This window comes from Lucilia sericata, unplaced genomic scaffold (assembly GCF_015586225.1).
Source record: "Lucilia sericata isolate MDLA Ls3-8-SP2 unplaced genomic scaffold, ASM1558622v1 Contig003420F_arrow, whole genome shotgun sequence".
Lineage (NCBI taxonomy): Eukaryota > Metazoa > Arthropoda > Insecta > Diptera > Calliphoridae > Lucilia > Lucilia sericata.
Window position 1 is genome coordinate 771 of NW_023996867.1, and position 17,108 is coordinate 17,878.

The window sequence follows — 17,108 nt, forward strand, 5'->3', positions numbered from 1 at the left end:
AGCGAGAGAGCGAGCGAGCGAGCGAGCAGAGAGAGCAGCGAGCGAGCGAGCGAGCGAGCGAGCGAGGAGCGAGCGAGAGAGCGAGCGAGCGAGGAGCGAGCGAGCGAGCGCTAGCGAGCGAGCGAGCGAGCGAGCGAGCGAGCGATCTATCTATCTATCTATCTATATCTATCGATCTCGATCTATCTATCTATCTATCTATCTATCTATCTATCTGTCTATCCGGTTGCTCTGGGAAGTTATAAACTTTTCATAATCATGGCAGCTTACATAATGTCAGAATCTAGAACAGTGTTGTCTACATAAAATTCAATAAAAACATCTATAATAACAATAAAATAATAAAAACTAGTACCATGTTTGTTCTAGGGTTCTTTAGTTGAAACGAAAAGTCGATTTCGACTTTTTGCATTAGTTAAAAGTCGACTTTTCGACCTTTCGACTTTTTCCATTTTATGAAAAGTCGATCTTCGACTTTTCGACCTTTTCATTATTTAAAAGTCGACTTTAGTATTTTAAAATGGTCGACTTTTCGACTTTTCGACTTTTCCGACTTTTTGATTTTTTACGACTTTTGACTATTTTCGATTTATTTCGACTTTTTTTCGACTATTTTTTTACTTTTTCCAGTTTTCCGACTATTTTAGAGTTTTTGACCTCTTTTCCACTTTTTTAAAATTTTCGACTCTTTCGACTTTTTCCGACTCTTTTCGACTTTTCGACTTTTCGACTTTTCCGACTTTTCGACTTTTTCCGACTTATCGACTTTTTTCGACTTTCAACTTTTTTCGACTTCCGATTTTTTGACTTTTCGACTTTTTTCGATTCTATTTACAAAGTCGACTTTTCGACTTTTTATAGACGATAGTCGAGTTATCGACTTTTTGGAACAAAATAGTCGACTTCGACTTTCGACTTTTTTCGACAAAAAGTCGATTGTTCGATTATTCGAAAGTCGATTTATAGAACCCTAGTTTGTTCTACTGTAAGAAAGTCAATCTTTTCATCATTGACATTTGTATTTAACATTATTAACACTGTTCTTGCGTAATATATCATTTTCAATATTGTACATTTTTTATAAAAAAAAAAACATATTACGTTAAATTATATGTATGTCTTTTCTTTTCTGTTTGTTTTCCTTTTTTCTGCACTTCTTAAAAGGTTTCACCTTTTGATTGTAAATTGTAAACAAAAAAAAAAAAAAATAAACATAAAAATCAAAGTTAGTAAAGGGCGTTTACCGATGCTGTTGTATTTTTCTGTATTATAAACATATTACAACAGTTTTCAAAAAAAACATCTAAGTATACTCATGTTTAAACCTCTATTCATGTGTTTTTTATACAAAAAAATCTTTAAGTTTTGTTTGTTTTCATTTAAATTTTTTGCCGTCCATTTTGTTAAGGTTTTTTTTATAGCCCACTTTGATAGACTGTAGATGAGGATGAATTTATTTGTGTGTGCAATGCAAAAAAAAAAATTATTATACAGTTAGTTATAAGAAAAAGGTTTGAGTAAAGTCATATAAATTTTGCCAATTTTTAATGGTTTTGATTCAAGGCTATTAAAAATTGTTTAAATGTTGCTAAAACCTCTACTATGGGCAACATGCTTAAGGATTTAATTAATGTTGACGTTTTACACACTGCTAAGCTGAGAGTTGCCATAATTATTTATAGGGCATAAAAACGTTTTTTTAGGATCGAATGAAAAAAACGTGTTTAGAAACAAAGGGTTTAAGTCCAAATTTGTATAAAACTACAAATTAACATATTTCAGATCAGGTATGAGTAAATTAAGATTAAAAACAAAAATTAAATTTATTTTTGGATATTTTAAGTAAAAAATTCAGAGAAAATTTAAAAATAGTTTCTTTTTTAAGGAAGTGATATTTAAATTTTGGAAACATTAGCAAAATAACTGAAACCTTAAGGTTATTTATTTGAATCATACGTTAAATTTCTGAAAATTACATATTATTTATTTTTGTGATTGTTTGTATATTAAACAAATTCATTGGTTATTTTCTGTAACGAAACATGTAGCTCAAGTATTAAGTACATCATCGTACAATCTTTGAAAACCTACAGTTTTTTATTTAAATTTGTTTTCTTTTTATTTCGTACTTTACTTTAAACACAAGTACTACTATTGGACTTAGTTAATGGTTTTTAGGCTGTAAACATAAATATTATGTATACGTTTGAAAAAAGAAAAACTTAAATATTAAAAAAATGAAAAATAACTAAAAGGTTTTAAAAATGCATGAAATAATGTTTAAAATAGAAAACTTATTTCATCAAATAAATTTAAATATACAAATTCATAATTACTGATAAAATCTATATAAATAATAAGAATATCTCTTAACCACTGATAACATTGTCTACATTAAAATAAAATAGTGACAAATTGTTACTACTCAGACTTAAGAAATATAATTTTTTGTATTTCATAAAAATAATATTTCATAAAACTTGGTTAGCTGGCCACCACGAAGAGATTAAATTAAACAGCAATACACACTTAAAGTTATGGACATAACTACTACCATATTTAAAATTTTAATTTAATGAAATGATCTACGCACTCGCCGCGCTCATAAAACTTTTATACTTAGTGCTTAAACAATTTTAAAAATGAAATAAACAAGTTTGTATTTAAACAAGTTTTGTTTTTCGTTATAAAATAAACTATTAATTTGTAATCACATTTTATTTGTTATAAAATAATTTTTGTATTAAATAAAGGTGGTCTTAGTATTACTCATATTTATTCCTTTTTTTCTCTTTGCCTTAATTAAATATTTAAAGTAACATTTTTGCATATTTACTTTATAAATATGCAATGTTGGGGTTTCTTAACATCAAAATAAGACAACCTAAAATTCAGTCCCAGTTTTGAGTCACCAAAAATTTCTTAGAAAATTTATGTGTTTTTGTTTTACTTTAACCGGTCATACATTTGTAGTATAAATTTTATTTGTTTATATGTTTAAAAAAATGTTTTAATTTCTTATAAAATCTTTACAAAAGTAATAAAAAACTATAGAGTACTTTGCTCATTCTATGACTAAGCTTTAGTCCACTTTTTTAATAGTTTAAAAAAAATTTAATAGCAACACTGTTGACAATTACAGCTACAATAGGGATCACATCTAACTTCTTCTCTATCTATCTATCTATCTATCTATCTATCTATCTATCTATCTATCTATCTATCTATCTATCTAGCTATCTAGCTATCTTATCTATTCTATCGATCTATCTAATCTATCTATCTATCTATCTATTCTATCTATCTATCTATCTATCGATCTATCTATCTAGCTATCTATCTTACTATCTAAGCTTACTATCTATCTATCTATCGTATCTTATCTAGCTATCTATCTAATCTATCTATCTATCTATCCTATCTATCTATCCTATCAAATCTATACCTTTAGATGACTTGCGTTACCAATGTACCTTTAATTTAGGCTTACAACTATAAAACATAACGTTTAACACGTTGGGGGCAACACTATCAATTATATTGCTTGCCACATGTTGTATTTCTGACTCAGCAGTCAAAAACAGTTATCCATAAGAAAAAATTTGGTCTATAACAGTTATTTTTATAAAAAATATTGTGTATAATTACTGTCTTTCTATAGAAAATATGTTACATAAGAACTTTTTCTAAATAAAATTTTGTGTATAACAGTTTTTCTTTACAAAAATTTGGATATAACACCTTTTTCTATAGAAAAAATTTTGTATAGCAGTTATTTCTATGAAACATTTGTGTATAACAGTTTTTTTTTTTCAATAAAAAAGTTTATGTCTAAAACATTTATCTAGAGAGTTTTTGTATAATACAAAAATAGGCGCAAAACTTTTGGTACTAACAGGATTTATACTTTTTCTCCCCCACTGTGCTTCATTACTAAAATTTATCAGTGATCAGTTGTTAAAATTCCTATTCTCTTAATAATGAAATGACGCCAAAATCTTACATTTTTTGTCTTCAATTCATAAGTAAAAACGAAAATTTGTAATAAATCTTTGCTTATTTGTAGTTTTGTTGTTGTTGTATTTCATACAATTTATTTATTATTTTAATGCAAATGCAACAATTATGCGACCTCCACAATGCATTATTATGCATTAAATGCTCTCATACTTAAACATTACACATATAAACAAACAAAACAACAAACTCTTTTTTAAAGGAGAGGGAGGAATGACATGTTTTCATTTGTATTATATGAGTAAAATAGCCCCCCTTTGTAGTGACAAACGAGTACACTCTCCCCGCTATGTTTTTTTTTTAAATGACTCATTTTATTATTCGTCTCTTTTTCTCACATTTTCTAGTCATTCCTTTTAGTTAAGAAGTTTTGTTGTGATATATTTTTGTAAACAAATAGTAGCAAGAGTTAATACTTTTTTTTATTAATATCGCATGCGCAACGTTTTCTTCTCCTCTTGTTGAATTTTATTTAAAATAAAAATATTTTTAGGTTTACAATTTATAAAGTTAAATGGTGGTTTTTCAATATATTGCAACAAACAAAGCGTATTAAACGTGTTGTGTAAATTAACGTGCGTGTGTGGTTTATGAGTTTTTTTTGCTGTTTTATTAAAGAAAATTTATTTTGAAAGTGTTTAAATGAAAAATTATTTTAATGTTATTAAAACGAATAGTATGCATTTAAAGAAAGTTTATTTTGTATTTGAAGTTTTAATCTGTTAATTAAAGTGATAAATTTATACAATAATTTTGCACTTGAAAACATTTATATCCAAAGCTTTGAAGGTGTTTTTTTATTATTTGTTTCATCTTTTGAAAAGAAAATTTAATTATAATATATAAAAGATTAAACAATTGTATTGTTTAAAGTTTATTGATATTAAATAAATTTTAATATTAATTAAATTATTAACATAATTAAGGTAAATTTTACTTATTTAAAAATAGTTTTTTTTTAATTTTTAACATAAAATCAGTGTTTTAAAATAATTTAATACAAGAATATATTTTTTACAACATTTTTCTATAAAATTGTTAGTTTTTTAACATATTTTTCCATAGAAAACTTAGCGTATAACAGTTTCTTCTTTTGAAATTGAGCTTATAACAGTTTTTCTATAAAAAATTTGTGTGTAAAAGATTTTTCTAGAGAAAAATTTTGTGTATGACACATTTTTCTACAGAAAATTTTGAGTATAATAACTTTTTCTATAGAAACATTTGTGTATAACAACTTTTTCTATAGAACATTTTCGATGGAAAAATTTTTCTATAAAACATTAAAGTATGTATACATCTTTTCTATAGAAAATTTGGCGAATTACGGTTTATTCTTTAGTAAAACAGTTGTTTCTATTGAAAATATGTGTATAACAGTTTTTTTCTATAGAAAAATTTATATATAACAGTATTTCTTTAGAAAAATGTGTGTATAGCAGTATTTTTCATACAAAGATTCTGTATAACAGTTTTTTTTTTTTTGAAAAAAAAAAATTGTATAAGTTTTTTTCTATAGAAAAATTTGAGTATAATAATTTCTTCTATATAAAAATGTGTGTATAGCAGTTTTTCTATACAATTGTTTCTGTATAACAGCTTTTTTCTATAGAAAAATTTGTATATAATTCTTTTTTCTATAGACAAATGTGTGTATAGCTGTTTTTTTCTATACAAAAATTTCTGTATAACAGTTTATTTCTATAGAAAAATTTTTATATAATATTTTTTTCTATAGAAAAGTGTGTGTATAGCAGTTTTTTCTATACTAAAGATTCCGTATAACAGTTTTTCTATAGAAAAATGTTTGTAGCAGTTTCTTCTATATAAATGTTTCTGTATAAACAGTTTTTTTCTATAGAAAAATTTGTGTACACAGTTTTTCTTTAGAAAAATGTGTTTATAGCAATCTTTTCTATACAAAAGTTTCTGTATAACGGTTTCTTCTATAGAAAAATGTTTGTAGCAGTTTCTTCTATATAAATGTTTCTGTATAACAGTTTTTTCTATAGAAAAATTTGTGTACAACAGTTTTTCTTTAGAAAAATGTGTTTATAGCAATCTTTTCTATACAAAAGTTTCTGTATAACGATTTCTTCTACAGAAAAATTTGTGGACAACAGTTTTTTCTATTGAATAATATGTGTATAACATTTTTTTTTATATAAAATTGTGCGTAACATCTTTTTCTATAGAAAATTTTGTGTATAACAGAGTTTTCTATAGAAAAATTATTGTATAATTCTTATTTCTACATAAAAATTTGTGTAGAACAAGCTTTCTAAAGAAACATTTTTGTATAACAGTTTTTTCTATAAAAAAAAGCTTTTCTATCGAAATATTTCCTATAGTTTTTTCTGTATAACAGTTCCTTCCGTTAAACTTTCCTATTTAAAAGTTTGTGTTACAGTTTTGTGTATTACAGTTTTTTCTGCAAAACATATTTTGTATAACAGTTTTCTCTCTGTCATAACCTCATACCTTTTCTACATTCCAGAATTATTCTAAATTTGCATTTTTCTTAAGCTCATTTTGTTATTTAAATTGTTTTATTACAATTAACAGCAAAAATACATGATTCATTTCGTTATTTCTTTCGTATTGGAACTGCGTTTGTAAGCGGTTTGTCATTTTATTATTTGTTTGTGTATAAACAAATATAAAATCATTTTATTTTTTACTTTAGAATAATAAAAATCAACAATTTTAAAAATCACTTTTATATGCCTGTGCCTCTTGCAACGTGTTTAGAATCTTAATTATCTACTCTATACTTTTCAAGATTTTATGAATAATTTTTCAACGCTTTAAGGTTGAGTTTTTTTTATTTTTTTTCTGTATGAATTTATTTTGTTTTATTAATTTTAAGTGTATGTAATTTTATTTATATAAAGCCGACAATTCTTTTTTTATTCTTGTTAAGAATTTGTACTTTTTTTAGTTGTTTATAAGTAATTTTGAGATTTCCGCATTTTTACTTAAAAGCTTTTGTCCTCACAAAAGGTTATTGGAAAATTTAAGATATTAAACTTATTCACTACAGAATAAGAAACGGAAGAAATATAGACACTGTTCCAGGCTTGACTACATAGTAAACTACCGTAGTAAAAGTATAGACTAGAATATAAGCTAAACTATAGACTAGACTATAGACTAGACTATAGACTAGACTATAGACTAGACTATAGACTAGCCTATAGAATAGACTATAGACTAGGACTATAGACTAGACTAATAGACTAGACTAGACTAGACTATAGACTAGACTATAGACTAGCCTATAGACTAGACTATAAACTAGACTATAGACTAGACTATAAACTAGACTATAGACTAGACTATAAACTAGACTATAGACTAGACTATAGACTAGACTATAGACTAGACTATAGACTAGACTATAGACTAGGCTATAGACTAGACTATAGACTAGACTAGACTATAGACTAGACTATAGGCTAGACTATAGACTAGACTATAGACTAGACTATAGACTAGACTATAGACTAGACTATAGACTAGACTATAGACTAGACTATAGACTAGACTATAGACTAGACTATAGACTAGACTATAGACTAGACTATAGACTAGACTATAGACTAGACTATAGACTAGACTATAGACTAGACTATAGACTAGACTATAGACTAGACTATAGACTAGACTATAGACTAGACTATAGACTATACTATAGACTAGACTATAGACTAGACTATAGACTAGACTATAGACTAGACTATAGACTAGACTATAGACTAAACTATACTAGACTATAGACTAGACTATAGACTAGACTATAGACTAGACTATAGACTAGACTATAGACTAGACTATAGACTAGACTATAGACTAGACTATAGACTAGACTATAAGACTAGAAACTATAGACTAGACTATAGACTACTATAGACTAGACTGATAGACTAGACTATAAACTAGACTATAGACTAGACTACAACTAGACTATAGACTAGACTATAACTAGACTATAGACTAGACTATAGACTAGACTATAGACTAGACTATAGACTAGGCTATAGACTAGACTATAGGCTAGACTATAGACTAGACTATAGGCTAGACTATAGACTTGACTATAGACCAGACTATAGAATAGACTATAGACTAGACTATAGACCTAGACTATAGACTAGACTAGACTATAGACTAGACTATAGACTATGACTATAGACTAGCATAGACTAGACTATAGACATAGACTAGACTATAGACTAGACTATAGACTAGACTATAGACTAGACTATAGACTAGACTATAGACTAGACTATAGACTAGACTAGACTATAGACTAGACTATAGACTAGACTAGACTAGACTATAGACTAAAGACTAGACTAAAGACTAGATGATAGATAGATATAGATAGATAGAAGATAGATAGATAGATAGATAGATAGATAGATAGATAGATAGATAGATAGATAGATAGATAGATAGATGATAGATAGATAGATAGATAGATAGATAGATAGATGATAGATAGATAGATAGATAGATAGATAGATAGATAGATAGTAGCTATAGATAATAGAAGATAGCTAGATAGCTCGCTCTCTCGCTCCGCCTCGCTCCTCGCTCGCTCGCTCGCTCGCTCGCTCTCTCTCGCTCGCTCGCTCCTCGCTCGCTCGCTCGCTCGCTCGCTCGCTCTCTCGCTCGCTCGCTCGCTCGCTCGCTCGCTCGCTCGCTCGCTCTCTCGCTCGCTCGCTCGCTCGCTCGCTCCTCGTCGCCGCCTCGCCTCCGCCTCCCCCGTTCGCTCTTTCGCTTCTCCCCCCTCCTCCCGTTGTCCTCCTTCCCCCCCTCTTCCTTTTTTCCTTTTCTCCCCACCGTTTCTTCCTCCCCTCCCCTTCTCATCCCCGCCCTTTGTTCCCTTGCCCGTGTTCCCCCCTTTTCCTTGTTCCCCCCCCCTCCCCCGCCCTTCGTTACTGTTTTCCCCTTTCCTTTCATGGCTCACGAAAAATATAGGAAATGTAAGTTTTGATTTGTATTTGACAAGAGATTTTATTTCTCCACAATTGTAATTTCTTTGCATTTGGTGGCCAAACCAATTGATGAAACTGTAGGTAGATAAAAAATAATAATACACAGAGTAACAAATAGTTTTATAAACAATCTTTAAAAAAGTATATAGATTTAAAACTTAAATATCTAAAACTGGTGTCATTTCTGCTACATTACACTGTTAACAAAAAAAAAGAAACATAAAATAAAACTATAATGAGTTATAATGCAAATAAATCTAATAAATAATAGCTTTACTAAAGTAATAAATGCGTAGGCTTATTTCTCTTCTAATAGTAAATCAATAAAAAAGTTAAAAAAAAAATATTTTATTGAATTTGTAAAAATAAAAAATTATAACTTAAATCAGTCTTAAAACTAAAACTAAAGCAAGCACATGTTATTAAGAAGAATTACTTTAAAGTTTAAACACTTTATGGAACTAAAACCATGAGATTATTAAGAAATTACAATAAAAAACAAGTATTTATTAAGTTTAATTGAAATTGAAAAAACAAATACAATTTATATTAATTTTTATTCTCTGCATTAATTACAGATGGCTATACCCCCTCCCCCGGGTCCGCCACCACCACCAGGTCCTCCTCCACCACCTACAATGGGTGGTTTAAAATTGGGCGGAGGTGCTGCCGGCGGTGCTGATCCCCGTTCTGCATTATTACAATCCATACAAAAGGGTACAAAATTAAAGAAAACCACAACGGTAGACAAAAGTGTTCCTGCCTTGGCGGGTAAAATATGTGATGGTGGTTCACCTAAACGTCAAACTACTGTGGGATCTAATAATATAAGCAATAACAATAATAATATAGGCAATGGAGCCCCTAAATTGGGTGGTCTATTTGAGGGTTTAACCTCTATGCCGAAATTGAAACCGGTCAATGGTAGTAGAAGTAAGTTTATGCGTTTCTTGTAAAACTTTAGATCAAATTTTATTTAACTTTTCTTTATTTCTTAGCACCCGCCTCAAGCGTGGCAACGTCTGCCAATAATCGCAGTAATAGTCCTCCATCATCTAATAACACCTCAACTACAGCTTCATCTAATAATGGTCCTTTGGATTTTAATGCTGAACTAACGAAACATTTAACTTTGAAACGTCAAAAGCAACAACAGTTGCAACAGCCAACATCAACAACAACAGCTCCACCGCCACCACCTCCTCAAACACATATCAATGCTACCGAAGCTAATTTGAAAACAAATAGAGGACCACCGCCACAACCACCATCACAGCCTCCTAAAAATTTATCAACGGTATGTGAAGTTATCAAGATCAAGCTATAGGTAGCAGCATAGTCTATAGCCTGGACAATATTCTAGTCTGGACTATAGTTAAGCCTATAGTCTGGACTATAGTCTAGTCTATAGTCTGGGCTATGGTCTAGTCTATATTTTAGTCTAGATTCTGACAATAGCCTATTCTATAGTCCTAGTCCACAGTCTGGCCTATAGTCAATATTCTGGATTAATCTGTAATATAATAGTCTAGTCTGTAATCTGGATTATAGCCTATAGTCCGGATTGTAGTTAAATCTAAGCTTGGGTTATAGTATAAATTCAGACTGGATTACAGTCTAGTCTATAATCTGGTCTATAGTCTAGTCTATAGTCTGCACTATAGTCTAGTCTATAGTCTTTACTATAGTCTACAATCTAGTCTAAATTCAGGACTACACTTTATTCTATAGTGTAGAACATAATCTAGTCTATATTCTGGACTATAGTCTAGTGTATAGCCTACACTATAGTATAGTTTATAACCTGTACTATAGTCTAGGTTATAGCCTATACTATAGTCTAGTTTTATATTCTATACTATAGTCTATTGTGTAGTCTGGACTATAGTCTGCGCTATAATCTAGTCTAAAGTCTGGGCTATACTACAGTTTGGGCTATAGTCAAGTCTACAGTGTGGACTATAGTCTGTACTATAGATATATGTTCTGAATACAGTCTTGCCTATAGACTGGACTACAGTCTAGTCTAAAGTCTGTAGTCTAATCTATTGTCTAGACTATAGTATGTTCTATATTCTGGACTATAGTCTAGTTTATAGTCTGGAATATAGTCTACTCTATAGTCTGGAGTAAAGTTTACTCTATTGTATCGACTATAGTCTACTCTGTAGTCTGGGCTATAGTCTACTATATAGTCTGCCTATAGTCCAGTCTATACTATAGTCTAGTCTAAAGTCTGGACTATAGTTTAGTCTATAGCCTAGTCTATTGTCTAGTTTGACTATAGACTCTTATATAACCTGGACTATTGTCTAGTCTATTGTATGGGCTATTGTCTGAAGTCAAGTTTTGTCTTTCGCTATACAAAAAATGTTTACATTTGTATTTCTTTTCTACTTCCCAGAGTACTTCCGATTCTCTACTAGAAAAGAATAAAACCAATGGATCTTCAACAAATGTACGTTCATTTATATTTTCCAATAATGAAGCTTCTTCAACAAAACAATCACCACCACCGCCACCACCTACAATATCCGATAAATTTATGGATAAAATCAATACGGGCGGTAGTGTTCGAAGCAAAGCGGCCAATTTGAAGTAAGTACATTTCAACTTCAATATCTTTCTATTTTTTTTTTTTTGTTCTTTATCTATCTCTCTAGACTTTCTCATTACATTTTTCTGATATATACATAAATACATATATATATTTGAGACATATAAGTAGTGTAGGTTTTTTTCTGTTGTTGTTAAATATATATTATTTTTTTAATATTTATAATGTACTTTAAAGAAAGAATTATTCATCATTTTGTTTGGTTATTAATTATTATTTAAAAATGTACATACATGCATACAGTTACTATAAACATTTAAATATGTTTGTATATGTGTACTATTTAAATTGTATAATTTCGTTATAAATATTCATTTCATTTCAATTTACTTTATTCAACTTTATTTTCTTTTGCATTTTTTTTTTTTTTGTATATTTATGAAAATATGGAAAAAAGTATTTTGTTAAACAAAGATATTTGTTGACAGTTTAGATCGGTGAACATTATTATTAGAGTTATACTGGTTGGTTGAGTGGAAAAGCCAAAGAATATTCTACAAAAATTTAATTAACATTAAATTTAATATAGATTAAAAAATGGACTAGATTATAGACAGGACTAGGCTATAGACTACAGAATAGACTATAGAATAGACTATAGAATAGACCTATAGAATAGACTATATACTAGACTATAGACTAGACTATAGACTAGACTATAGACTAGACTATAGAATCGACTATAGAATAGACTATAGACTAGACTATAGACTAGACTATAGATAGACTATAGACTAGACTATAGACTAGACTATATACTAGACTATAGACTAGACTATAGACTAGACTATAGACAAGACTATAGACTATAGACTAGACTATAGACTAGACTATAGACTAGACTATAGACTAGACTATAGACTAGACTATAGACTAGACTATAGACTACCTAGAGACTATATACTAGACTATAGACTAGACTATAGACTAGACTATAGACTAGACTATAGACTAGACTATAGACTAGACTATAGACTAGACTATAGACAGACTATAGACTAGACTATAGACTAGACTATAGACTAGACTATAGACTAGACTATAGACTAGACTATAGACTAGACTATAGACTAGACTATAGACTAGACTATAGACTAGACTATAGACTAGACTATAGACTAGACTATAGACTAGACTATAGACTAGACTATAGACTAGACTATAGACTAGACTATAGACTAGACTATAGACTAGACTATAGACTAGACTATAGACTAGACTATAGAATAGACTATAGACTAGACTATAGACTAGACTATAGAATAGACTATAGACTAGACTATAGACTAGACTATAGAATAGACTATAGATAGACTATAGACTAGACTATAGACTAGACTATAGATAGACTATAGACTAGACTATAGACTAGACTATAGACTAGACTATAGACTAGACTATAGACTAGACTATAGACTAGACTATAGACTAGACTATAGACTAGACTATAGACTAGACTATAGACTAGACTATAGACTAGACTATAGACTAGACTATAGACTAGACTATAGACTAGACTATAGACTAGACTATAGACTAGACTATAGACTAGACTATAGACTAGACTAGTATAGACTAGACTATAGACTAGACTATAGACTAGACTATAGACTAGGCTATAGACTAGACTATAGACTAGACTATAGAATAGACTATAGACTAGACTATAGACTAGACTATAGATATAGACTAGACTATAGACTAGACTATAGACTAGACTATAGACTAGACTATAGACTAGACTACAGACTAGACTATAGACTTGACTATAGACTAGACTATAGACTAGACTATAAGACTAGACTATAGACTAGACTATGGATTAGACTATAGACTAGACTTTAGACTAGACTATAAACTTAACTATAGACTAGACCATAGACTAGACTTAGGCTAGATTATAGACTAGACTATAGACTAGACTATAGACTAGACTATAGACTAGCCTATAAACTAGACTATAGACTAGAATATAGACTAGCCTATAAACTCGACTATAGACTAGACTGTAGAATAGACTATAGATTAGACTAGACTAAAGACTAGGCTATGGATTAGACTATAAACAATAGATTTAACTATAGACTGGACTATAGACAGACTATATACTAGACTATAGACTAGACTATAGACTAGACTATAGACTAGACTATAGACTAGACTACAGACTAGACTATAGACTAGACTACAGACTAGACTATAGACTAGACTATAGACTAGACTATATACTAGACTATATACTAGACTATAGACTATATTAGGGACTAGACTATAGACTAGAATATAAACTAAATTAAATCCACTATAAACTAAATTATTGAAAATGTTTTTTTTTTTTTTTTTTTGTTAGTTATAATATAATTTCAAAAAAAAAAATTGGTTTATTAAAATTTTGTTGTAAAATTATTTTTATTTTTAGTATATTTTATGTTTGTTTATTTGATTTCTTTTTCTTTTCGATTTTTTTCCGTTTTCAACAGTATGACTTTAGGGAATAATAATGTATTTGTAAATAATAATAACAACAACAATAATAATAATACAACAACATCAACAACATCCATAAATTCCCAAAACACTATAACCATATGAACAACAACAGCCACAGCAACAACAGCTTATCGTCATCATCGTCGTCGTCATTGGTCACATCATCGGTTGCATCTGGTGGATCATTGCGTAATTTAGCACCCAATAGATCAACACTATTTGGTGGTGGTACTGGTAATAGTGGTGGCAATAGTAGTTATAATAGTAATGGTATTATTGATAATACCACCAACACAGTCAGTCCATCGGCCTCAGCTTCACCCTCACCACCCACTAAATCACCATTGCCAACGTTGAAACCAAATCATGGCAAACCAAATTTTGCCCCCAAACCACCAGGTTTGCAAAAATTGGCTTTGGCTAATAATGGTCAAAGACCGGGTGTAGCTCGTCATCATAGTATGAAATCGCCAAGGTATATAAGAAACAAACTACAATTTTATAAACATTTTTCTCTCTTTCTCTCTCACTCTCATAAACATATCTCGCCTATAAAAAATGCTTACTTTATTACAAAAACAAGAGCTTTTAACAATATCAATCACCTTCAAATAAAACCTAATCTACACCAATATTCTAATCATTCCTAAAAAAACCTAAACCAAATATTAATTATAATAATAGTTAAATATTTTGTAATTTATAAGCTTTTAAACAAAAATAATTTGGTAACTAATTTTTATTTTGACTAAAATTATGAAAAACTAATTGGTTTTAAATTGAGGCTTTTTAATTTGGCTAAATAATCCTGGTCTTGTAGTATAAAAAAATATCTATGAATTTTTTTTATATTTTTAATGTTTTTTTCGTGATTTTAATTTTCTTTTAACAGATCACCCCCTATAAGCGCTAATACTGAAGTAGGAGGTATAGTATTTCCCACACAACAGCATTTTGGTACTATGCGCACACCTTTTGCCCAATCACAGGAGGCCATTAATTCAGGTTTACGCACAGCACCACAACCGCCCTTGGGTAAGTTTGAACTTCTTAAAATAAACGATAAATTTTTAATATTCATGTTGTTTTCTATTACCTTAGGTCGCCCTACTGTGGCTCCTCCCAAACCTCCCAGCGTTAAGCCACCACCACCCCCCTACACCAGCCCGCAGTACTTCCATTCAAATTTAAATCTCTCATCTACTTCTGTATCATCATCGAATGCCGCTGGTCCCATAAGTGCCGTTAACACTGCTCTCATTTCACAGGCTAGCATTTCCTCATCACCCTCATCGACCCAACCACCCTCCACTTCTTCGTCTACGAACAGTGTGTCTGCTTTAAGAGATCAATTCCGTTCGGGTGTAACTTCAACTCCCTCCACCACCACCTCCACCTTCTACGACAACGAAAACAACGAGTAGCCCTTTAAGCAGTAATAAATCACCGAAGCCCATTATATTGAATGGGGGACCCATCAATGCACCACCATTGCCTCCGCACAGAACATGCCCGGCACCGCCACCACCACTCAGACAGACAAGTAATAATGTAAGTTGGTAAACGATTTTTAATTAGTTTTTAATATAGTAATTTAGGCTACAGATTAGATTATAGACTAGAATACAGGCTATACTACAGACTAGACTGTGGACAAGACTAAACTAGACTATACATTAGACTATAGACTACACACTATAGAATATAGACATATGGACTAGACTACATAATATACTATAGACTAGACTATATACTAAACTATAGACTAGACTATATACTAAACTATAGACTACACTATATACTAAACTATAGACTAGATTACAGACTAGACTACAGACTAGACTACAGACTGGACTACAGACTATACTATACACTAAATACCAGACTATAGAATAGACTATAGAATAGACTATAGACTAGACTATAGACTAGACTATAGACTAGACTATATACTAGACTATAGACTAGATAGACTAAACTATAGACTAGACTATAAACTAGACTATAGACTAGACTATAAACTAGACTATACACTAGACTATAGACTAGACTATAGACTAGACTATAGACTAGACTATAGACTAGACTATAGACTAGACTATAGACTAGACTATAGACTAGACTATAGACTAGACTATAGACTAGACTATAGACTAGACTATAGACTAGACTATAGACTAGACTATAGACTAGACTATAGACAAGACTATAGACAAGACTATAGACTAGACTATAAATTATAGACTATACTATAAATTATAGACTAGACTAAAGATTACACTATAAATTATAGACTAGACTATTGAATAGACTATATACCAGACTGTAGACTAGATATAGACTACACTATGGACTAGACTATAGTCTATACTAAAGACTAGACTATAGACTAGACTATAGACTAGACTATAGTCTTGACTATAGACTAGACTATAGACTAGACTATAGACTAGACTATAGTCTTGACTATAGACTAGACTATAGACTATAGTCTTGACTATAGACTAGACTATAGACTAGACTATAGTCTTGACTATAGACTAGACTATAGACTATAGTCTTGACTATAGACTAGACTATAGACTAGACTATAGACTAGACTATAGACTAGACTATAGACTAGACTATAGACTAGACTATAGACTAGACTATAGACTAGACTATAGACTAGACTATAGACTAGACTATAGACTAGACTATAGACTAGACTATAGACTAGACTATAGACTAGACTAGACTATAGACTAGACTATAGACTATACTATAGACTAGACTATATACTAGACTACAGACTAGACTATAGACTAGACTACAGACTAGACTATAGACTAGACTATAGACTAGACTATAGACTAGCCTATAGACTAGACAATAGACTCGACTATAGACTAGACTATAGACTCGACTATAGACTAGACTATAGACTCGACTATAGAATAGACTATAGACTCGACTATGGACTAGATTACAGACTAGACTAT

General features: G+C 30.2%; 1 protein-coding gene across 1 annotated transcript; it reads left to right on the forward strand.

Annotated features, from left to right (window-relative positions):
* The first annotated feature begins 9,598 nt into the window (after positions 1-9,598).
* On the forward strand, positions 9,599-15,690 carry LOC119614792 (verprolin-like). The gene is given in 8 exon segments (XM_037970900.1): positions 9,599-9,953; positions 10,019-10,317; positions 11,425-11,618; positions 14,118-14,214; positions 14,217-14,602; positions 15,020-15,162; positions 15,229-15,503; positions 15,505-15,690. Coding segments are annotated over 8 exon segments (1,935 nt in total).
* Positions 15,691-17,108: the final 1,418 nt, after the last annotated feature.